General features: G+C 44.2%; 2 protein-coding genes across 2 annotated transcripts in view; one reads left to right on the forward strand and one right to left on the reverse strand.

Moving 5' to 3' along the window:
* Positions 1 to 6,321, forward strand: part of LOC107114579 (acyl-coenzyme A synthetase ACSM3, mitochondrial-like) — a 19,326-nt gene extending 13,005 nt beyond the window's left edge. The window contains exons 10-13 of the mRNA XM_015416116.1: positions 3,151 to 3,278; positions 3,384 to 3,483; positions 4,661 to 4,780; positions 6,235 to 6,321. Of these exons, the coding sequence (XP_015271602.1) occupies positions 3,151 to 3,278; positions 3,384 to 3,483; positions 4,661 to 4,780; positions 6,235 to 6,321 (435 nt within the window). The remainder of the gene's footprint in view (positions 1 to 3,150; positions 3,279 to 3,383; positions 3,484 to 4,660; positions 4,781 to 6,234) is intronic.
* Positions 6,322 to 8,650: 2,329 nt separating this feature from the next.
* On the reverse strand, positions 8,651 to 18,201 carry ERI2 (ERI1 exoribonuclease family member 2). Its single transcript, XM_015416117.1, has 9 exons — positions 18,137 to 18,201; positions 14,614 to 14,684; positions 14,441 to 14,524; positions 13,857 to 13,984; positions 13,549 to 13,705; positions 12,106 to 12,206; positions 10,739 to 10,820; positions 10,117 to 10,255; positions 8,651 to 9,914 (listed from the first exon to the last, which is right to left on the reverse strand). The coding sequence occupies exons 1-9, from the start codon at positions 18,157 to 18,159 to the stop codon at positions 8,654 to 8,656; spliced, it is 2,046 nt and encodes a 681-aa protein (XP_015271603.1). The 5' UTR covers positions 18,160 to 18,201; the 3' UTR covers positions 8,651 to 8,653.
* Between the last annotated feature and the right edge of the window lie 7,116 nt (positions 18,202 to 25,317).

Below are 25,317 nucleotides of genomic sequence, written 5' to 3' on the forward strand. Positions count from 1 at the left end.
GGGGGAGTGGTTTATCGGTCACAGCATGATCTCTTCTGCAAAACAGAGGTGATGTCACAGTGCAAAGTGGTGAGGAAACCGGAGTGAGAGAGTGGTCGGGAGCCGCTCCAGGGCCATCTGGATTCTGGTCTTCACTCAGTCGTGATGTCTACTGGGTGACCACTGGGTTAGTCACTGTCGTGAGGACAAAAAGGGGTGGTGCTGGTGAATTATATAGGACATCCTGAAGTCCAGGCAGAATAAGAGAAGAGACTGGATTTATACCCTGCCCTTCACTACCCGAAGGAGTCTCAGAGTGGCTTACAATCCCTTTCCCTCCCCTCCCCACAGCAGACACCCTGTGAGGTAGGTGGGGCTGAGAGAGCTCTCTCGAGAACTGCCCTTGAGAGAACAGCTCTGAAAGAACTTGTGACTGACCCAAGGTCACACCAGCAGCTGCATGCGGAGGAGTGGGGGATCAAATCTGGGTCTCCCAGGTTAGAGTCCATGCTCTTAACCACTGCACCAAACTGGCTCTCTAAAAAGGTGACATCCTGACATTCCAACTTTGGACACGCATTTATGACCAACAAAATATTGTACTGGTATTTACTCCATCTGTCTATCCTGCCTTTCATCCCAAAACAGCTTACAATCTTTCTCCTCTCATCTGTGCTATTTTCATGCAACCGCTCTGGAGGGAAGGTCAGGCTGAATGGGTGTGACTGGCCTGAGGTCACCCAGCAAGCTTCATGGCAGAGTGGGGATTTGAACCCAGGTCTCCCAGAGGCTAGTGTGACACTCCAACTGCTCCACCACAGTGACTATTGCCGCTGTTGCTTGCTGTCCAGTGCAAGCCTAAGTCAATGGAATCTACTTAGGACAGCACTCGGAGCCTGTTTTTAGAAAGCTCAGCATCTCTGGACCCATCGCTCAGACCCAGAAACGGAGAGACGGAACACAGGAGTCCTTGTGGGGCCGGCTAGGATTAAACAGCTACAGAGTTCTGAAAGTGTTGGGGCTTCCTATCCCCTTTGAGCAGGGAACACATGGCACATGCGGGTCCCAATCCAGTCGTCCTCAGTCTTGTTGCAGTGGCACAAGTGTCACAGAGCTTAAGTGTGACCGATGCCAGCGAGACTGGGGTCTAGTCTGCTCAGACTCAGAAACAGAGAAGTGGAACACAGGAGTCCTTGTGGGGCTGGCTAGGATTAAACAACTACAGAGTTCTGAAAGTGTTGGGGCTTCCTGTCCCCTTTGAGCAAGGAACACATGGCACATATGGGTCCCAAACCAGTCGTCCTCAGTCTTGTTGCAGTGGCACAAGTGTCACAGAGCTTAAGTGTGACCGATGCCAGCGAGACTGGGGTCTAGTCTGGCTGACACACCTTATTTGCTCAGCAGTCAGCTCATTCTCATCTGCACAGTGTGAGATTTTCCCCACCGATGGCATCGGCTCCAGCCGTGCACCCCCTACAAGGAACAGCCCTCTCTGTCAGTGAGGTGTTGAGCCGTCCGGACTGAACCAATTCAGGTGGCAGGTAGGGGGTCCCCCCCCACGTGGGAATGTTCTTCCATACACAGCAATTCCTTACATGTTAAAAAAAAAACCCTAAGCAGTCAAGGAGATGGGTTCTGCCTTCTGGGGAGGGACTATTTTTCTTGGGAGAGCACTGGATCACACGAGCCCCCTCTTGTATACTGGAAGACCAAGCAGGTGCTCCCAGATTAATTGGACAGTGGATGGGTTAATATTAAGAAAAAATTAAAATATCCCACAGATGGCATTCTATGGCAGGGGCCTCCGATCTTTGTGAGCCTCGGGGGCACCTTCGGAATTCTGATGCCAGGCAGTGGGCACAATCGCAAGTTGGCCGCCACAGGGAGCCAACCCCAAAATGTCCAGGAGTGGGGTGAAGCATGACTCTTAAGAGTAACTCTTCAACATTTCAGGCAGACGCTTTATCCAACGGGGTGCCTGTCAGTCTGCAGAGCCAATCAGGAGCCTTGCTGGGCAAAAGCCCTACCCAGCCCCACCTACTTTCTAAAAAGCACTTAGCGGGCAACACGGTGGGGACTCCCGCCCTATGGCATGAGAAAGAAAATCCACTCCCCCTTCCTAAAACAGCACAGTGAAAAAATTCCTTCCTGAAGCTAAGCAGGTCCTGATCCAACCAGTGCCCCAATGAGAGACCACCTAGGACCCCTATGCATAAGAACATAAGGGAAGCCAACGTTGGATCAGGCCAATGGCCCGTCCAGTCCAACACTCTGTGTCACACAGTGGCCAAAAATACCAGGGGCCATCAGGAGGTCCACCAGCGGGGCCACGACACTAGAAGCCCTCCCACTCTTGCCCCCCCCCCGCACCTAGAATACAGAGCATCCCTTGCCCCAGACCGAGAGTTCCTATCTATCCCTTGTGGCTAATAGACACTGATGGACCTCTGCTCCATATGTTTATTCAATTCCCTCTTGAAGCTGTCCATGCTTGTTGCCGCCGCCACCTCCTGTGGCAGTGAATTCCATGTGTTAATCACTCTTTGGGTGAAGAAGTACTTCCTTTTGTCCGTTCTAACCCGACTGCTCAGCCATTTCATTGAGTGCCCACAAGTTCTTGTATTGGGAGAAAAGTACTTCTTTCTCTACCTGATCTATCCTATGCATAATCTCATAAACCTCGATCATGTCACCCCTCAGCCGTCGTTTCTCCAAGCTAAAGAGCCCCAAGCACTTTAACCTGTCATCATAGGGAAAGTGTTCCAACCCTTTTATCATTCTAGTTGCCCTTTGATGCACTTTTTCCAGTGCTATAATATAATATGCATGCCACGTGGCATTTCACAATGGACAAAAGGCAGGAGAAAATGTAATATGATGAAATCTCTTTTTTCTGACTGCTTCCATGTGCGAACAAATACCTATTTAACCAGTCAAATACTATCACCTGAGATATCTTTAACTGGGCTACAGTCCTCCAGTTTGCATTCTTGCAGCGCCCTTCACACTGTTTTGAACGATATAGGGATGATTTGACAAGCCAATGTTAATGCTGAAATCATACTTTTACAATACGCCGACTTGTGAATGAGATCTGTACCCACCCCTTTCCATTGCAAAGGCTAATCCCAGCAAACTGACGCATTTGACAAATAACTGTTAATACCCCAGGAGGATCCCGAGAAGACAGCCTCAACCATACGTGGAAGCTACTACGTCACTGGAGACAGGGGGATCAGAGACGAAGAAGGCTACTTCTGGTTCGTGGGAAGAGCTGACGATGTCATCAACTCAGCTGGGTAACATCACTGGAGGAAACTGTTCAGCGCTATGGCTTCTATGTGGCATATTTCCCACCGACAATTTGTAGCCAGGTAACTCAGAGCCTCTTCTTCCTTCTCCAGGTACCGCATTGGGCCATTTGAAGTGGAAAGTGCCTTGATAGAGCATCCGGCCGTCGTAGAATCTGCTGTTGTCAGCAGCCCAGATTCCCTCAGAGGAGAGGTAAAGGGTTACAGCACTGAATATTTTTTAAAGAAGAGACCTGCAGGCAAGGAGTTGGCTGGACATTCTGAATGCTGGGTGATCAGATTCCCTCTTCAATAACTATCCCACTTTTCTGCCCATCACGGAACAGAGGGAGGTTACGTGGGCGGGGTGGTGGTGGTTTCCTCCTACTGGCTTAGTTGTAGAAAGGTGGTAGCATTTGTCTTCCAGCCTTAGCTCCTCTTAGATGAAGTTTTCCTTACCGCCCCCAACTGCCCTTTCTCTTCCCTCACAGAAGCTGCACTGATTGTCAACGTTCCATGACTACACACTGGAGCACACATTGTCTTTGCCACAGGAATGGCACTGTAAAAGGTCTCCCCTCTAACGTGTAGAATGGATTGCTGGCCTTCCTGCTTAGTTTCTGTGTGCCTGTTCCACAAACCTGGCCACCAGATAACAGAGAACCATGACATGGTGGATGCAATCAACCAGCCATGCAGTTCTACATATTAGTCAGAGTGAGGCTCACTCAAGAAAAGGAGGGTGCTCTCGGCAACGACCTCCAGAGAATGCACTGACCTTTAGTTCTTGGAAGGGAGGGTACCTGTGAATGCTGCCTCTCAGCCCAGCAGCAGCTCACCCAACAAACTGTAACTGGATATGCAGGCAGGAAACTAAAGAGGACGCAGCGGCCTGCCTTATCTCAAATTGTCTGGCTTTCTGAAGGAGGGCTGGACTGAAAAGGGAAACAGAAAGACAGAGAGGCCCCCAATGGTTGCACATTGCTCTCTTTCCTTAGAAAGCACATGCAGGCCCCAAGCCATGCAGATCACAGACGGCTTACCCTGGCTTGAGGTTTTCATTCTGGAACATGCAAACCATATTCCATCCTTCCCCCAAGTCCAAGTCACTTAAACTGTGCAAGCCTAGGCCTAACTTGGTTTAGTCTTTGTGGTGGGCTTAAGTACAATGAAATGGCTCGAGACATGCATAGCTGTCAGTGTCCTTCAGCTGCCTCTGTATACACAGGTTGTTAAACAATGCAGAAGTTCCTGCCGTGGGGGCTCCAGAAGCTGCTGGCAACTTTGTCATTGGGCTCAACGCAAGGGAAGGTCACCCCCCCCCCCCTGTCAGATGGCTTCTGTTAACCTTCGCAAACTTAAAATTTATCCTCAACATTTTGTTCCTGAAGGTTGTGAAGGCCTTTGTTGTTTTGGCCCCTGATTACGTCTCGCACGATCCCGAAGTGCTAGCCAAGGAGCTCCAGGATCACGTCAAAAAGGCCACTGCCCCGTACAAGTATCCGAGAAGGGTAAGTCAGAACCTGTTACCTTCCTGCCCATCAGTTTATTATTAGATGCTGAGACTCTTATGGAGTTTCCAGGTGTTCACCTTCCCCAAGGACAAGCAGCTATAATCCCCCCACCCCCCCAAAAAAAAAAACTATTTGGATGCACGCGGTCTTATGACTTGCAACCAAATAAGAAAGTTGCTCTGCTGGGCCAAGCCAAGGTCCCATCTAGTCCAGTGCTGTGTCCAAGAGGAGACAGTCAGCTAACTCTGGATGACATCTGAAAATCACTGCCCCCACATTTTACAGTCCTTAGCGGCGTTGTTTGAAGAGGCAATTTTGCTCACCTTTCCATACAAATCAGCTTGCATCAAGAAACAGCCTCCTGAATTTGACTCTAACATGTGAAATATCAAATGAAATATACTTCTAAAGGAGATGAAGTGAACATTTTAGAAAGCAAATGGTTTTGGGAACATTTTAGTAGATTGATGGGCTTCCTTTCTCTGGCTTTGGTCTCCTTGTCACAATTTATACCCTTCTGAGGCTACTGGGATGATTATCTGCATTTATTACATCTGTTGCAGCCAAATAACAACAGATTACTATTGTTAACCCTTTGGAGTTACATCTTGTGATGACCCCTTAACTGGGGAGGTCTGGTTTTACTTTAAAAGTGTTCTTTATATTTTATTCTACTGGGTATTCCGGCTGCCACCAGGAAATTTTAAAAGGATTTCCAAACCTTTAGGCTTTCTCTATTTCTGGGTAGGTATGTCGAGGGTTTAAGGCGTTCGAGGTACTATGTGGTCCTGGGAAGTATTTCTTTCAGAGTGGGTATATTTGAATAAAAGAGGATTTATTGAAGTAATTCACAAATAAAATATTAACTCATTGTAACCAGGAAGGCTTAAATACTGAACAAATGCTTGGTGTATCACACACTTTTCTCTCTTACTGACAGGGATCTGGGCATGTAACTTTGTAACCCTTTTCCCTTCAGGCCATATACGGTTACTGTTTCTTTATACTTCAACTTTTCATAACACACAAGACTGTCTCTCCTTCAGACTTCAGAATGAAGTTAACTTATCAACTGTCTTATTCAACTCTAAGACATAGAACTCAACAACCCACACAGGGAAGCTTCCCCTTCTCTCTCATACATAGCTTAACTGCCCTTTTTCTGACTTCATCAACTGTCATCCCTAACTGACCCTCTTGATAGACATTCAAATCCTCCACACAGCATCCATTCCAAAACCCCTCCCCCTCTCTGTCACTCACCAATCATATCACTTGCCTGATTCCAGCACTCTAGATTATCATCACAGCCATGCAAACCAAACTTTTAAAGCCACACACACACAGTTAAACATGAAATCATTACACATCTGTTCTGTGTATTTGCTGTACTTCAATCATGTTTGGTCCTCTAGTCTCACACTGGTTGTAATTCTCACTCTTACCCACAGATGGAGTTTGTGCCACATTTACCAAAGACCATCAGCGGGAAGATCAGAAGAAACGAATTGCGCAAGAAGGAGTGGGGGGAAGCGTAGAAGCCTGCGTTTGCTTCCAAGAGTTTGTTCCGAGAACACAAAGTTTTATATTGTTTCCTTGTGTGTTGGCACCTGATGCAAGACTCGCAAGTCCACTCCCCTCGGCAGAGCTCAGGGGATTACAAGAAAGTACAGGGTCAGACCTTTGGGTGAGGATGAGCAGTTGAGCCGCCTCCCCCAGCTTCGCAAGAAGTCCTAAGAGATCCTGTCACGTTAACCAATGTCAAGTTTCACTCTGCTTCCAGATGTTCAGTTGCGTAAGGAGAACATTGCATGATCCCCTCAAAAGCCACAAACAAGATTTGCTTCCAAAGCTAAAGAGCACCATGGATCTGCCGGGGGCCTTGGGGATGGCGGCCAAGGCCAGACATGCGATCAAACGCCGAATATTGCTCCTCCCTTCTGCCCTGGGCAAGGTAATGGCAGAGCGACAAACTATCCCCCACAGGGCATGTGCCCAGGATAGGCCATCCATTCAGACTGCTTCCAGCAGGATGATAACAATATTGGCATCAAATTCTAGCCCCCTTAAGGGTTAGAACTCCAATATGTCACACTGGTAAAAGTACAGAGCAAACTTAAACCATTTTATGCACGTTGGGTTTCAGTGGCTCTTACACTGGACTGCCTGTTCTCCCTGCATCGCTGACCCTTCTGTGTGCCTCACAGTCTTAACCTCACCAGTTCTTACCCATGGCACGTCTCCTTGCCCATCTGAGCCCCTGTTCTACATAGGCCAGGGATGTCCAGCAGAAAAATCTGGCCGCAACCCAATTTCAGCAAAGGAGACCCCCCCACCTTCGTTTATAAGTGTGCATACAAGCTCACTGGAAAGAGGTCATTCCCACCCCCCGCCCCCCAAGTGAGAGAATACTTGTACAGCATTGATACTAGTGCTTTCCCCTGATGGCTTCAGTGGAGGACTAGTACCAAAGCCACAAAAATAGGAGGGGCCATTTTGAGCACATGAGGCACAACCCAACCAAAATTAAAGCCCCGCTGATTTCAGCGGGGGAGTTCAGTACACAGGTTTCCCACTGTAATCCATGGAACCTGAATCTGTTTTCTGTTGGCTGAAATGTGGTCTTAATATCAGTCAGAGGTTTATGAGGGTGCCTAATTATCTCGCCCTACCCCCCAACCCCATTCAATTACAGTTCTAGAATTACATATTCCACAGATGGAATATGAATGATGACAACTATGCCCAAGTACCGTGTAAGTTAAAACTGCGAGTTCAGAAGCTACTGGAACTACAAAAGAAGCTGAAACGTTCATAGCAAAATAATTTTTATTTCATTTGTGAGCCTTAATTCATGCAGATTATGTAAAATGATCTAACTAAAAACCTCCAGTTTCAAGCTTTCAAGAAGGAATCCACACTGCCTCTTGGTTTGAAAAACACTCTAAGACACAAAACCAGATGCCACTCTTCATGCCTTTCACAGTGAGGGATGTTGGCCGTCAAGCATGGAAGGCAGCCCAGGCACATGATTCCATAAGCTGAGCAACTGTTCCTAAGCTGAAGTGCTGAAGCCTGTTTTTCCCTTGGCATCCCAGAAACAAACCACGTAGCACGGCGAGCATTCGTTCCCTTTAAATAAGCAGCCCAAGCTCTCCCTCCCCAGCTGTTGAAATGTCCTGGCATTTGCATGTCAGTTTAGAAAATACAAGTAGTGGGATCCTCAAGTTTAATGGCAAGCTGGTGCCGCCCCTGGGCTTTTCGAGGCCTCGCTACAAGCCTTGGATGCCACAGCTTTGAGCTCAGCTGATGCAGAGAGAACATCCCAGAGACCACAAGGTTATTGGGTTTCCTTTGGAGTTTGTTGCTTTGTTGAAAACCCCCCCAAAAAACTAAGGATCCGTTTGTAAAGCACCATGCTTTTAATTCATTCCATTAATAAAGGACTAAAAAAGATGTTAAAGCCGTGATAGTTGCATTATACATAACTTCCAAAGGCAGGAGGAGGACAAAAGCCCTTTGGTACTGTTCTTATTTTTAAAACTCAGGATGTGTGTTATCTAGTAATGTCAGTGTAATCTGTACATTCATAAAAATGATCAAACAGTTGTAAGCTCGGAATGTGTGGGCAAACCCAGGAACTGTCTGTCATTACGATCAGTCCTGACCACAGTGTCCAACCCCTCCAGCGTCAGGAACGGTTCAGTGTCCATCCCACTCTGGCCCATGCCTGCCCCTCTGATTCTTGAAGGTCTGCATCATCCGTGCCATGATATATTTACCAAACAAGCTGCAGGACAATGACGTCCCAGGGAACCTCCCGACCTGGAAGTGCGCACACAGGAAGTGATGCCAATGGTGGGCGTGTCGTTAGGTTCGCATCGAAGGTCGGAGACCCAGGCATTTCTTTTGAACATTTCCCAGTGAATGCAAAATCGTCCCAGGAGATGGTAGCCCTACAGGGCTGGAGGCGGGGGAAGGAAGCGTGAGTTTCTCTTGTCGCAGCGTATGCTCCCATTTGAAATAGCCACAGCCCTTTCGGCTCCCTTCCTGCTTTCCCGTCGGGCAGCTGTAGAACACTTTGCCTTGATTGGGACCGCCCTTGGATACGTGGAGCCTTCTAGCCCTCCGGCCACACTTGCATAAAGGAGGGGTCACTTTCCCTGCCTCTGCACACCTGGAAGATAATTTTTGATTGATGGAAGAGTTTAAAATGCCACAGGGCACTCGAGGTGATCCTGAACTTCTGGAAGAGTTAGCAGATGGTGCGCCTTTATCTTCGTATACGATAAAGGGGGGCTTTTTTGCTGGGGGAACGGGCTGCGGACTGGAAGGCTTCCTCTTTGGAGCTTCAGAAGCAGAGGATGCGAGGCGAGCTCCGCTCAGTGTCAGGGGACCCGCATTTGTCTTTGCTGACGGGAGTTTAAAAACAGAAGTGTTTGAAGGCTTACTTGGAGCTGTGCCTTTATGATAAATCGTAGTATTCGGGCTTTTGTACACAACAGACTTGGAGAGGTCCCCATTCAGAGTCACTTCAGCAACACTTTCATACTGCAAATTTGTCGTGTCAGACTCACTAGAATCTGATCCCTCCCCAGAGACGGGTGAACTCTTAATGTCTGAGTCGTCCTTGAACTGTGGGCATTCGGAACCCTGCTCATGTTGAGATTCTGGGATCAAGGCAAAATCCTCCCAGTCAGCCAACATTGATAAACAATCGGAAGTGGTACCTACATCCACCTCAGAAACACTGATGGAGGAAAGCGTAGTCGAAACCAGCACCAGCCCTGCATTCTGTGTTGGGGGATTAGCCATCAGGTGCCCGTTGCTTAGTCCGCTCTGGATGCCAAAAGACGGTGGCTGAAGACAGCCAATTGGGGAGCCAAGTCTGCCTGCGAGTGCAGTTGAATAACTTTGAACACGGCTGTAGCCGCTGGGTTTTGACCCCTTCCTGGATGTAGTGGGGATGCTTCCGTACAAGAGCACAGGCTCAGACTCCTGTTGTCCTTCTCCAGTGTCACCTTTAATCACTGCAGTACCTTCACAGTCCCGGTTTTTGTCCAAATCTGATGTTTTTGCACCATCGTTGCTTCCCAAAGGACTGCCCTCAGTAGGCTTTGCGCGCAAAAATCTGGCAATAGAGTTCTTTGCTGGAGTCGCCTAAAGATTTCATAAACAGACGAAGAGATTGGTTTTGTTTTGTTTTTGGGGGGGCGGGGAGCTACAGAAACAAGAGAGTCTAGGACAAGCGAGAGGAAAATCTGCCTTGGAATCCTTCACATCAATAGCAAAGGTCAGAGCATTTGAGCTTGTTGTTTCAGCAGAATCCTCACTCAGTCTGTGTTCTTCGAGGATACGTGCCAAGAAGAAAGAAACCACGAACCTTATCCAGAGATTTAGTGATTCTCATCCCACATCCATCGCCGATCATCCGCCAGGCAAGGCGAGCCGTGTTCCGAGCGTCATCCAGCCCTTCGGAAAACCAGGGATTGAATGGTTGTAAATGTATGTGCGTATTAAGCAGGAGAAAGTACAACATGCCCTAGTAAACTGACACAAGGAGTAGCTGAATCGGATGTTTATGGAATGGATCCAGAATTGTTATTCCTCAACACCAAACTGTCAGCTTCAGACTAAAAGCTACATGGGTTGACTGTTCTGTTTGCTGCTGCCTTGGCCAATTTTCCATGAGGAGTAGGCGACAGGGCCAGAGTTTAGCAAAAGAGCACCTACTTTTCATGTGTAAGGTCACAGGTACAACCAATGGCACCACTTAGTTAAAAAGGGATTTCAAGCACTAGCAGAGTTAAGAAGCCTTTCCTGACGTCTCCTGTGCCTTTCCCCCTCTCAGATGAACCTTTGCAAAGAACCATTCCTGTTCCATACAGGAATTCAAAATAAGTTTCCCAGCTCTCTTGCGTGCCTTTGTCCGAGAAACACAAACACAACACTCACCAGAATGCTCCCGTCCTGCAAATATGATCCCCACATCCTGCAAAGCGCCGTTTAATCCCTGGGGCTTCCTTGAGTAAAACAGCTAGAAGAAGACAAATGTAATTGCCAGCTGAATTGCTATGCTCTTCATTTTAACAACTGCAAGTTCTTGTAGACGTAGAACAGTGTTAATCTCCCAGATATTAAAATGTTTTATCTGGTCTTTGATCTGAAGGCAACCTCCCCCCAATGGCTTACAATTAAAAACCTCAACTAAAACTATGGGTTCCCCTTTCTGCTGTCCCTGAGGGTCCCTGACACCCCCCCCCCGGAGATCTGGGGGGGGAGATCAACGGCTGCAGTTAGAGGGGCAGACAAGACAGTTCCGCCAATAGAAACGTCTTCTGTTAGTGGAAAACGGCACTGGTGTCCAATGCATCATCATCACAAATAAAACCCAACAGTGATGCTGCGAGTGCAAAAGCCCAAGCTGAAATTTTTTTTGAGACAATCAGGATAATGATGTGACTGCTACCACTGCAGAACATGCATCAGCAGACTCATAGAGCTGGACGGGTCCCTTAGAGACCATCTAGTCCAACTCCTTGCTCAGTGCAGGATCAGCCTAGCGCATCCCTGACAAGTGTTCGTCCAGCCACTGCTTGAAGATGGCTACACTTCATACATTAAAAAGGTAAAGGTTTCCCTTGCTCGAAAGCCAGTCGAGTCCGACTCTAGGGTTGCGGTGCTCATCTCCGTTCCCAAGCCGAAGAGCCAGCGCTGTCCGAAGACATTTCTGTGGTCATGTGGCCTGCATGACTAAAAACCAAGGCGCACGGAACACTGTTCTCTTCCCACCGAAGTGGTCCCTATTTATTTACTTGCAATTTCTTGCTTTCGAACTGCTAGGTTGGCAGGAGCTGGAACTAGAGACAGGAGCTCACGTCGTCATGCGGCACCCGGGTCTCGAACTGCTGAACTACTGACCTTCCCCAGCCTGCAGTTCAGTGTCTTAAGCACTTGAGCCACCGCAGCATTAAGTGATGCTTAAAACAGTAGTGCATTTAACATGCAAAAGCCAAAGCACATGGCAAAGAAGATCCAGAGAAGTACAAACCAAGAAAGCTTACACAAACTATCGGTGGAAGAACACATTGATGGAACAGCACAAGAGAAACAAAAATGGTAAGGAACCAAGCAAACAAAAAGAATTATTACACATGCCTAGAAACATACTACTTCTCTCTAAAAAGGTTACCTAGTTAAAACCTGCCTAGTCTTTTGAGAGGCAGATGTTACGACAGAAATACATTTGGGTGGCAGAGAACGAAATCAGTAACTCTCTTTTACAGACCTGTAAGTATTTCCCAATCCACTGGTGCTCTTACCTTGTAAGTTGCCCTGAGGTCAATCCAGGAATTTAAAATATCTGGTTTTCGCAACTGTTTCCTTTTGCATTCATACTGCAAACAAACCCCTAGATCCCAATCTGTGTGAGAAACAGGTACACGTTGCTGTAAATGTTTATTCCCACAACAGTCCAATGAGCTTCATTTTGGTAGCTTGCATTCAGTGCAAATGCAGAAGTTCACCAGCCTGGAGTCCCTATGACTTCTACAGAGTACAATCGTCACAATTTTTACTTTGTTTGCTTTTTGAGAGGCAGATGCTGAGCTACACCTCACTGCTCCCAGTGCTGGCCTTCCTCGGACCCAAAGGCGAAGGAATATCCTTGTGCTGGTGAAGCGTGCTGCTTTTTAACAGATCCGAGTGGTAGGATGCAACCCATTATTGTCTGGGTTATAAAAAACAGGGAATTAAGGTACAGGATAACTAGTGAACAGGGTAGCATGATACAGTAGGCTTACCACTGCTATGCTACCACTGTGGAACATGGATCAGCAGAAAATGAATACATCATAGAACCATAGAGTTGGAGGAGGCTACCACTGTGGAACATGTATCAGCAGAAAATGAATACATCATAGAATTATAGAGTTGGAGGATCCCATAGAGGTCATCTAGTCCAACCCCCTGCTGAGTGCAGGATCAGTCTAAAGCATCCCTGATATTTCTACCAATCAAGGCATGGAGGTTCTCTTTGCCTCTCCTGACAGTCATAAATAAAAAAACTGCACAAGATTGAAACAAGGAACTTCATTTAGCTTCTGGAATATGTAGAATTCAGCTTTCCTAGGCATGCATTTAGATTCATTTTAAAGCACATATTACTCATAACCAAAAATTCAAATATAACACATCATCAGCTCAAACCCAAACACTGCGGAGTAGTCAACAGAAGAAGAGAACTAAAAAGAATCAGCAGGGCTGTTGTATGATCCAGACTCACTGGCTGCCCAAAATCAATCAAGATTTCCGTTGATGCCAGGAAGCCAGAAAAGGTGTGTCACAGCAAATCTCTTTTTTAGAAAAGAGAAGGTTCCCGAACCTCGGTGCACCCCGGACAGGAAACATTAGGGAACTTTAGTCATAGTTCCCACAGGCAGACATGGACACCTGACAGTTACACGGATGGGGAGCAGACCAACCCCAAACTGAAGAATCACGGAGAGATAAACAGCAGGGATCAAATGAGCAGGGATGAGAGATGGCTGGATGAGATCTTATGTGCATAAACATTACCAAATGAACTGTCTAGACAAAGCTACGGCACAAACGCAAAGCCACCCCAGCTCTGTTAGTTAACTCTGCTCTGCTTTGGGCTCGTTTATAGCAAGTGCTGTTACGTTTAATAAGTACTGGATTTTAGGAGGAGAAATCTGACTTTTTTTTAAACCCCCCGCCCAAATTTAGAAGGTACTGTGAATTACCTGACCAGGTAACAAAAGCACATAATTTTCCTCCAGAGGCAGCCACATTTGAACGAACTGAATCAAAAACAACTTTCTTCTCCTTTTGTATCTTTTGAATCCATTTAGAAAACTGAGACAGGCATATAGGCAGAGGGACTCCTTCATCAACTTGATTCTTAACAAAAGAGACAAGATACTTTTAAGTATTAAAGTCATTTCACTTGCTGTATTGCCCAGCCTTGACAATATCATTATTCACTAAATCCAACTTCAATTCAAAAACAAGTTTCTGCAATTAGTTCTACCAAACAGAATCAAAACCTTACCTGTGTGATGCCTGTTAGCTCAGTACAAAATTCAGAGAGAATTGGATGCTCCTGAGGTTGGACATACATGTGGAATTCAGATTCTATCTCTCCATTTGAAGTGTTTAATAGAACTGCTGGGAATTCAACTATGAGAAAAGGGTGTTGTCATAAACACTTCCATTTTACCTTTATAATTAAACTAAGGCTCAGGATAACAAACAACGGTTTCACAAGTCATATGATCTAGAGATGTTACAGTATTGGAAACATTTTCATTCATATCTCATATTTTGTGAAAACAGAGGATCCAGTATGTGGTATTTCATGTATGCACAGAAGTCTTACCATGCTCAAGTTTGCAGCCATGATTGCAGACTGTTTTGCATGGGCTAATGAACTACAAGAAGACATATTTGGAGAGAAAACAGCTTCACCAACTACTCAAGCACATAAAATATATGATGTGCATGAATATCAGATGGAATTTGCAATAGGTAGTTAGTAAAAGCTAAGAAATTGCATGAATAATGTCTGAACAGCTTCATTTTTATTTTCCAGTTTGTCCAGAAACAATCCTCCAAAAGTTTTCAGCCTCCACTTACTTATTTCTTGACTGTAATGTGTTCTGCCGTCTCTCCAGCACGTAGACTCAAAATCAATGACGATTAAGTAGTCAAACTCCTGCCCTGCAGCACAAAAGAGACAGCACGATACTTCTATCAGGAACCGTGGGACCATCTGAACATTCACCTTGTGAAATAGATGTGGCACTCACTCTGTTTGGGTCCACTGTGATTCTGATCACCAGGTGATGATTTGGAACTTCTCCGAAGAATACCAAGCTGCCTGCAAGGCAAACATACATACTAGCTTCCATCAAAATCACATTTCTCAAAGTAATGAAAGGACAGGCTCTTCCACACAAAACCTGACCTTCGATGGGGCTCCGTTGGTGCCAGCGCCGGAGGTTAGGAGTTTGGGAATGCTCTTGGATACCTCCTTAACAATGGAGGCCCAGGTAGCAGCCACTGCCAAGTCAGCCTTTTACCATCTTCGGCTGATTAGGCAGCTGGTTTCCTTCCTTGAACACAATGACTTGGCAACAGTGATCCATGCGATGGTCACCTCAAGATTGGACTACTGTAATGCTCTCTACATGGGGCTGCCCTTGTCGCAAATCTGGAAGCTACAGCTGGTGCAGAATGCTGCAGCCAGACTGTTAATGGGTCTCCCGATGCCAGAGCACATTCAGCCTGTGTTGAAGGCATTGCACTGGCTAGTGATAGCATACCGAATTCACTTCAAGGTGCTGGTTCTTACCTTTAAAACCCTTTATGGTCAGAGACCTACATACCTGAGGCACTGCCTTTCCTCACATGCTCCCCAGAGAGCGCTGCAACCAGGGTCCCAACAGCGACTGACCCTTCCCAGACCAAAGGATGCCAGGCTGGTTAGTACCAGGGCTAGGGCTTTCTTGGTGGTGGCTCCTCTCTGGTGGAATGAGCTCCTGGAGGAGATCAGGGCCCTGCAGGACCTTATGCAGCTCCACAGGGCCTGCAAGATGGAGCTCTTCCGCCAGGCTTTCAATTAGGAGCTGCCCTGAGGGAGAACCAGGCTCCCTGAACAGCCTGTGCCAGCCACACATTGTAAGATCTGGGTCAATCACTAGGATGGGATAATGAAGACCGACTGCCGTCTGAAATGTAACTTAAATTGTCAATCTGCTAGCACCTTTTTTAACGTTGAAATTGTTTTATGGTTTTAGAACTATTTAAATTACTTCTTGTTGTTTTTATTCTCTCTGTAAGCCGCCCTGAGCAGGCCATGGCTGGGTAGGGCAGGTATACATTTAATAATAAAAAATAATAATAAAAATGATTGTTTCAAGTACATGTAAAAAATGGTTGTTTCAAGTACATGTAATATAGCTCCCCAGGGCTGTACTAGACACAATGAAGAATCCACCTGGGGATTTTTAAGCAGGCAAGAGAGGGGATTTAACCTCTGTCTCTTCTTTCACTCCCTGCCTGGAGTATTTTTCTCCCAGCCCAGATGCAGCAATAGGAAACTGCTGAGCTGGAAAATAAAATGTTTCAAATGACAGAGCACAGAAACGGTGAGGAGGGGAATTAGGAAGCTGCTTGTTTCACCTGAATCCTCCATTTTGTTTTAAGCCGGTCTCTAAAAGCACTTCGTCCAGGAATGACCAGATATGTGAATAAATACATACGAATCTTCTCCTCACAAGAAGTCTAATTTGGATCTCACTGAGGTTGTAAAACTGAATCTGAGCTATAGCAGAGAGCGAATGCAGCATAGCAGTGACAGTGTTTAATGTGGGACACAGGAGAATAGAGTGGCAGCGTCCCTAAGAGGTAGAATGGATATCACTAGCCTAAACTGCAGGACTATATAGGGCTATTTATTTTTAATGCTCCTTTGAATGAAAAATTCCATACAAATAGAAAACTAACACAGCCACAGAGAAAGATTCTATCTCTTGCTTGCCGTGCAGGGAGTTTATCATGTGGAGGAACGTTTCTACCTGAGGTCTTTTCCCACCAGACGTCCATCTGACCTGATGAGCTGAGTTACAAATTCCACAGGGGTAGCCTGTCTCAGTAAATAGGAGTGGGGGGCAGGAACCCTGTGGCAGATGCCACATTTTTCTTGCTGCATAAACTTCCTCAGACTAGAGCTCGCCTCAGATGTATGAGCATCTGATGAAGAGTTCCAGTTGAGATTAACTGAGCCATCCCACATACTTTTGCTCCCAAAGGAGTAGTCACATTGGCTTGTGGCAGAAAAACTAAACAAAAGGCTTAGAACACCTTAAACACTGACAAAAACATTTCCAACATAAACATTTGTGGACTAGAGCCCATTTCCTCAGGTATGTTCTAAAGATTAACACACACACACACACACACCCCTGCAGACACAACGCATATAGGAAGGAAAGTTAGGAAAGAAAAATTAAGCAGCAAAGTCAAGAGGCCGGGATGGGCAAAGCAAAATGTAATGATGTGAAATTCTGCAACACAAGTGTGTTGCAGAAAAGCAGAGACCATCTCTGTAATGTATTCAATAGCTGCCATTGAATGCATAATTGGATTGCCATGTAAAGCTTCGTCCTGGGCTAGGATCCAAATCCATCCAATCGCATTGCTAGTCCAGGAAGAACCAACCAATCACTTGTCAGCAAGCTCTCTGAGCGGGAATGTCCGTGATTGGTCCTTATGCATACAATCTTATTGGTTGGTAATTGTACAGTAGGCGTGGCTACATTAGCCGGGAGAATTTAAAAGCAGGACGTTGATGAATAAAGCTGAATCACTCTCCGCTACTGACTTAACAATCTCAACTGCAGTGACTAGTGCTAAAGCAATCTCTGGTTTTGCTATGCTGCTATACAGCTGAATCTTTGCTGAATCACTCTCCAAGTACTTGTTAAGCCAGCGACTCAACAATCTCAATTGCAGTGATTAGTGCTAAAGCAATCTCTGGTTTTGCTATGCCTGAAGGCACTGAGGAATCCCAGGTTTGTGATTTAACCAATCCAGTGAGAGCCACTGTGGTGTAGTAGTTAGAGTGTCAGACTAGGCTCTTCCAGACTCAGGTGCCCACTCTGCCCAATCCCAGGTTTGTGATTTAACCAATCCATCCTTTCAACAGTGAGAGCCAGTGTGGTGTAGTAGTTAGAGTGTCAGACTAGGCTCTGCCAGACTGGGGAGGGCAGGGACCTCAGTGCCATAGAGTCAATTCTTTGAAGCATCCATTTTCTCCAGGGGAACTGATCTCTGCAGTCTGGAGATGAGCTTTCATTCCAGGAGATCCACAGGTCCCGCCAGGAGGCTGGCACCCCTACTCGAAAGCTCACTGCGTGGCAGGGGCCACGCATACTCTCAGCCTACCCTCCCTCACCGGGCCGTTACTGCAAGGATAAAATGGAGAAGGGTGAGAACCACAAAACATGCTGGGTGTTGGCCGTGATACCCGTGAGCACCACAGACCAGGTACTTTCTCAGCCTAATATACATCACAGAATGAGGATAAAATGGACGAGAGAAGAATGACGCTTTAAGATGCTTTCAGTCCCCGTCGGGATTCAGAGAGAAAAGGGAATTAAACAGCTAAATGAATACACATTTACCAGAAACCACGACTAGAACATCGTCTGACCAAAGCAAGCAAACACAAAAACCTCCTCCCTACTACAAACTCCCTCCCAAGACCCACCCAACAAGCAGCCAACAGGTAGAGAAAGAAGCAGACCCTCCACCACCACTAGGCCTCACCTGGCCAACTGTTTGGTCGCCATAACTACCGCTCCCCGGCCCCCCCAACAGCTCGCGACGCCCTGACCCCGCCCACCTCCTTCGTCTTCCGCCGTCCATTTCAAACTTCCCGCCGGGCTCTTGACGCCCCACCTCCTATCGACGCTATCAGGGGCTCGGCTACCATTGCCTGCCTGCCCGACTTCCGGGAATTTCTTAGGGAATCCCACGACCCGTCTCTGATCCCAGCGGCTCAGGCAAACCTAGGCGATTGCCGAGCCAAGCTTTTCTCGGATTATAGGTTCTCTCTGGTTACTTTATTACAGGAAAGCGGCGAACAGCTGATGAAGGTGAAGCTCTTCTCTTGTAAACGATCGCCCTGTTCTTATACCTTTATTTGAATGGGCGTTGGGAAGGGGGGCCCCCTGAAATTTCCTTTCAGAAGGGAAGGGGAAGAGCCGCGGGAACTCCCCTTCTCACGCACGTGGCTGGAGATCACGGCGCAATCCTCGCAAGGCTTTCCAGGTCCCCCCACCCCAGAAATCAGGAAAACGTATTTTGCAGCATGCGTATAATTTCTATTTTGCAGCATGATTATAATTTCGTTTTAAACCCGCTGGATTACGATGCCGTGTTTCACATTTATTTGCTTGGGGTTTTTTATCATTACTATTTTTTAATTATTCATTTTATAAGTGTTGCAGTGTTCACAGGGCATTTCTGTCCCCTGCGCTCCTGCTGGCCCCGTTTCTTCATAGGAACAAGCTTGATCTTTTTGTCCAGGGTGGGGAGGGGAGAGGAGATGGCTTGTTAGAGTGTCTTTAGTAGAGAGTTGCAAAGCCCCGTAGGACTCACTGACACGTGCCTAGGAGGATTGCTGTTGTAACAGCTCGATCCCATGCATGTTTTTTTTAATAAGTATTTTTATTTGGTTTCCAATACATACTTAACATATAAGGTAGAGTCTCATACATTTAACTTCTCTATCCAATCATACACCTTAAACCATCTTTTATCATACACTTTTACATTTTTGTTTTGCAAAATCAAACTCAGGTTGTCCATTTGCCTAGATCTAACACTTTCACCACTAATTCCTCCAGTACTGTGTCTAGTTTCCAGTTCTTGGCCAGTAACAAACGGGCAGCGGTTATTATATACACAAGTACATATTTATCCTGCTGGCTATATCCCTTAGGTAACATATTTAATAGATATATTTCAGGTTCCAACGCCAAATTTTTCTCCATTATTTCTTGAATCACCATCTCCCAATATTCCTGAATTTTACTGCATGTCCACCACATGTGGTAAAAAGTCCCTGTATTAGCCTTACATTTCCATAGGGTTGCCAAATGTCAATTTCTTACCGGCGGGGGATCTTCTTCCTGGTCCGGGAGCCGGTCGCGGATGCACGCGCGCGTGCCGCCAGGACGTCACCGGAAGAGTTTTCCCCTCAAACGGCGTGGCTCCGGCCTATAAAGGCTATGGCTTTCATATATTTAACCGATTCCCAAGTTTTGGTCCACATATCTAGCTCTATCTTTTTCCCTATATCTTTCATCCAACTGCACATTACTCCTTTCACTTCTTCATCTTTTTCGAAGTCTGTCAGTAAAAAGTTATACAATTTCTGTATAAATTTGTCATTTGAGGATAGCCATATTTTATCTAGCTCATTATTATTGTCTTCAAATCCTCTTAACATATCTTTTTTATACCTATCTTGTAGCATTGTCTTTTCCCACCAGGATAATATATTTTCCCTTAACAACTTTTCTTCTATTATTAATTTATTTTCTCTATTTAGCAAGGTTTTATACGTTATTTTCTTATTTGTTGTTATCAATGCTGGTTGGATGAATGCTTCTGGGGTGAAACCCATCGTGGTATTTTCTTATAAAATTTTTCTTTTATCTTAGTCCAGAATTTATTTAGTACATCTCTTAACCAATGTTTTCTGAAATTTGAATGGATTTTATCCTTTCCGTACCATATATATGCGTGCCATCCCATAAACAAGTCATGCCCCTCCAATAAGAGTAACCTCCTATTTTCCAAGGTGACCCACTCTTTAATCCAAACTAGGGCGGCCGCTTGATAGTAAAGGTACCAGTTAGGTATATTCAATCCTCCTCTATCTTTTCTGTCCTGCAATACTTTCCATTTTATCCTGGCCTTTTTATGCTGCCAAATAAATTGCCTCGTAATTTTACTTAACTCTTCGAAAAAGTTCTGTTTCTTTAATATTGGTATATTTTGGGCTAAGAATAAGACTCTTGGCAGGATATTCATCTTAATTAGGGCAATTCTTCCCATGAAAGACAATGGTATATTCTTCCACTTTATCAGATCGTTTGTGATTTCTTTTAATAGCACCTTATAATTATCCTCTTCTAGCGAACTACTTTTATTTGTGAGATTTATTCCAAGATATTTTACCTTCCTTACCAATTCCATGGTCGTTTTGTCTTTTATTTCTTGCACAATTTTAGGTAAACAATTTTTAGCTAGAATCTTGGATTTTTTATAATTTATTTTTAGCCCTTCCACTTGTCCGTAATTTGTGTCCATTAAGTGTGTTATTGATGTTTCTGGTTTCTCTAGAATGAACACTAGGTCATCCGCAAATGCTAATAACTTATACGTTTCGTCTTTAACTTTTAATCCTTCAATCAAGTTATTATTCCTTATCCTATCATTCAATGACTCTTAATGCGAATATGAACAACAGTGGTGACATAGGGCATCCTTGTCTTGATCCCTTTTGAATTTGTATATTATTGGTTAAATCACTGTTCACTATGACTTTTGCATACTGCGTTGTGTAAAGGGATTTGACCATTTTATGAAAATACTGACCGCACTCCGCTCTTTTTAATTTTTGCAATAAAAATTCCCACGATAAATTATCAAAAGCCTTTTCAGCATCAAGGAACATTAACATCAGTTCTTTATCTGCGTGCTCTTCATAATATTCTAATACATCTATAATTACTCATACATTATTCTTCATTTGTCTCTTGGGAAGAAAGCCCATCTGATCTAGGTGTATTATTTGTGAGAGTACCTTCTTCAATCTATTTGCCAAGATTCCTGCAAATATCTTATAATCGGCATTTAGCAATGATATGGGTCTATAATTTTTGACATTACTTAAATCCGAGTTGGGTTTGGGAATTAAAGTAATTAGTGCATGATTCCATGACTCTGGGATTTTTTCCATTTGCCCTATCCTCTAAAAAGTGTCTTTGAACGTTAATCCTATCTCTTCTTCAAAAGTTTTATAAAATTCCGCAGGAATCCCATCAGGGCCTGGTGCCTTATTTTTTTGTTTGTTTGTTTGTTTCTTAATAGTTTCAGATATCTCAAACATTGTTATGGGTTCATTCAAGATCTTCCTCTGTTGATCACTGAATATATTCTTATCCTCTTTCAAATAATTTTTAATTAATTCTTCATCCTGTTGGTCACATTTATATAACTTGCTATAAAAGTTTTCTACTATTACTTTCAGTTCTTGCAAATTAAACTTCTCTTCATTTTTATCGTTACATAGTTTAACTATTGTACGCTTTGCTCTTTCTTTCCTTACTTTATAAGCTAACCACCTATTAGGCTTGTTTATAATTCTCAAAGTAATATTGCTTCGTATATTCTATTCTGTGCTGTATTTCATGATTCAGCAATAAATTCATTTTATGGTGTAGGAGATTTAATTTAATTTTGGCATTACCACTGTTTATAGCTGTTTTCATACTAGTTTCTTGTAGTTTAATCTGCTGCATTAGGTTGTCATACTCTTTTTTCCTCTGTTTATTTATCCATGCACTTTGATTGATGAAACATCCTCTTATGTATGCTTTAAAAGCATCCCATATGACTTCCTTGGGGGTATCTGATTTATTATTTATCTTAAAAAATTCCACTATTTCCTTTTTACATTTTTGGACAAATTTCTTATCTTTAAGTAATTTTATATTTATTGAACTTCTATTTTTTCTATATTCTTCTTTTAGCGTCAAGCGAATGGGACTGTGAGCTGCAAATGTATTTGGTAGTATTTCACATTCCGTCACATCCTTTATTGTCTCAGCTGACAACCATACCATATCAATCCTAGACCAAGTATTATGCCGTGCTGAATAATATGTAAAGTCTCTTTTTTGCCCATTTCTTATTCTCCATACATCTAATAAATTGTGCTCCTCCACTATTTGCAAAAAACGTTTTGGTAGTACTCCTCCCATTTTGGATCTTTTCCTAGCCTTCTTTCTATCCAGTACTGGGTCTAAGACTGCATTATAGTCTCCTAATATGCAAATATTACTAACTATTGTTTGGCTCAAAATTGTTTGTATTCTTTGGAAAAATTCCTTTTGATTTTGATTAGGTGCATAAATATTTATTAGAAGAATTTTTTCCCCATTTCTCATAATTGTGATAGCCATTATTCTACCATCTTCTGACCCACATACCCATTCGGGCTCTAAAAAATCTTTTGCGTAAATCACAACCCCTCTTTTTTTTCATCAACCGATGCAATGAACACTTTACCTAGCTTTTTGCACTCTAAGTATTTATCATCAGTCTTTTTAATATGAGTTTCCTGTAAGCATATTATGTCAGCGTTTATTTTCTATAATTGGTGGAATGTTCTCCTTCTCTTGTGTGCACTATTTAAACCATTTATGTTTATTGAAATAATATTAAATTTATTACCTGCTGTCATTTTCTTTACTTAGTGCTTGTTCCCTCTACTTTTATGTTTAAATCTGGTCAGAATGTGGTAGGTTGATTTGCTAGGTTTGGGTTTATTTCGTTTTACCTTGTTTTCTTTCTTTTTATATGTCTCTTGGTGTCTGCTTTCTACCTCTACTTCCTCTTCTCCTTCTTCCTCCTCTTCTTCCTCTTCTTCTTCTACCTCTTCTCTTTGCAAACCCAGGTCCTCACCAAAATGTTCAAGAAAATTCTCTACTTTAAACACTGAACAAGCTTGATCTTTTTGTCCAGGGTGGGGAGGGGAGAGGAGATGGCTTGTTAGAGTGTCTTTAGTAGAGAGTTGCAAAGCCCCGTAGGACTCACTGACACGTGCCTAGGAGGATTGCGTTGTAACAGCTCGATCCCATGCATGTTTTTTTAATAAGTATTTTTATTTGGTTTCCAATACATACTTAACATATAAGGTAGAGTCTCATACATTTAACTTCTCTATCCAATCATACACCTTAAACCATCTTTTATCATACACTTTTACATTTTTGTTTTGCAACATCAAACTCAGGTTGTCCATTTGCGCTAGATCTAACACTTTCACCACTAATTCCTCCGGTACTGTGTCTAGTTTCTAGTTCTTGGCAAGTAACAAACGGGCAGCGGTTATTATATACACAAGTACATATTTATCCTGCTGGCGATATCCCTTAGGTAACATATTTAATAGATATATTTCAGGTTCCAACGCCAAATTTTTCTCCATTATTTCTTGAATCAATTTCCTTACCATCTTCCAATATTCCTGAATTTTACTGCATGTCCACCACATGTGGTAAAAAGTCCCTGTATTAGCCTTACATTTCCAACATTGGCTGGGGTAACCGGAGTAACATTTTGCTATTTTTTCAGGGGACCAATGCCACCTATGGAACATTTTATATGCATTTTATATACATTTATATACATATAGCCTATAAAGGCTATGGCTCTCATATATTTAACCGATTCCCAAGTTTTGGTCCACATATCTAGCTCTATCTTTTTCCCTATATCTTTCATCCAACTGCACATTACTCCTTTCACTTCTTCATCTTTTTCGAAGTCTGTCAGTAAAAAGTTATACAATTTCTGTATAAATTTGTCATTTGAGGATAGCCATATTTTATCTAGCTCATTATTATTGTCTTCAAATCCTCTTAACATATCTTTTTTATACCTATCTTGTAGCATTGTCTTTTCCCACCAGGATAATATATTTTCCCTTAACAACTTTTCTTCTATTATTAATTTATTTTCTCTATTTAGCAAGGTTTTATACGTTATTTTCTTATTTGTTGTTATCAATGCTGATTGGATGAATGCTTCTGGGGTGAAACCCATCGTGGTATTTTCTTATAAAATTTTTCTTTTATCTTAGTCCAGAATTTATTTAGTACATCTCTTAACCAATGTTTTCTGAAATTTGAATGGATTTTATCCTTTCCGTACCATATATATGCGTGCCACCCCATTAATAAGTCATGACCCTCCAATAATAGTAGTCTCCTATTTTCCAAGGTGACCCATTCTTTGATCCAAGCTAGGGCGGCCGCTTGGTAGTAAAGGTACCAATTTGGCATATTCAATCCTCCTCTTTTTTTTCTATCCTGCAATACTTTCCATTTTATTCTAGCCTTTTTATGCTGCCAAATGAATTGTCTCATGATTTTATTTAAATCTTCAAAGAAATTCTGCTTTTTTAATATCGGTATACTTTGGGCTAGAAATAAAACTCTTGGCCAAAATACACTCGCCACCTAAACAGGGTCGGGGAGGGATATTCAGATGGGCCTTCAGGGCTAGGTGATCTGACCATGGTACAGCCGAAGCTGTAATCCGGTCCAGTGTTACCCCAGCCACGAAGATCAAATTGAGTGTGTGTCCAGCCTGATGAGTCGGGGTCGTTACAAGTTGGGAGAGTCCGAGCGCCACCATGGATAACACCAGGTCCGCTGCCAGCATGCAGGTCGCATCATCGGCATGGAAGTTGAAGTCACCCAAGACAATAAGCCTAGGGTGCTCCAGCGCCCAGCCTGCTATGGCCTCCAGCAGGGACGGTAGGCCATTGGCTGGAGCGGTAGGTGGTCGGTACACCAGCCAAATAGCAACACTCTCCCTGGCTTCCCACACCAGGCCAACACACTCAATGCCCGTGATTTCCAGCGGTGGGAACGCCCTGAAGGAGTAAGCCTCCCGAATGAACATCGCCACTCCGTCCCCCCACCCCTTAGTCTGAGATTGGTGAAGGACTGAGAACCCAGGGGGGGAGCTGGGAGAGAGCAAAGGTCTCCCCGTCCCGCACCCAGGTCTTGGTCACGCAAGCCAGGTCTAGCCTCTGCTCCTGCAGGAAGTCCCATAGGACCATGATCTTATTATTTACAGACCTGGCATTGCACAGCACCATTGTCGGAGAGGGGTTATCCATCCTAGCCCCACCGCTGACCACC

This window comes from Gekko japonicus, unplaced genomic scaffold (assembly GCF_001447785.1).
Source record: "Gekko japonicus isolate JY-2015 unplaced genomic scaffold, Gekko_japonicus_V1.1 scaffold321, whole genome shotgun sequence".
NCBI classification, from domain to species: domain Eukaryota; kingdom Metazoa; phylum Chordata; class Lepidosauria; order Squamata; family Gekkonidae; genus Gekko; species Gekko japonicus.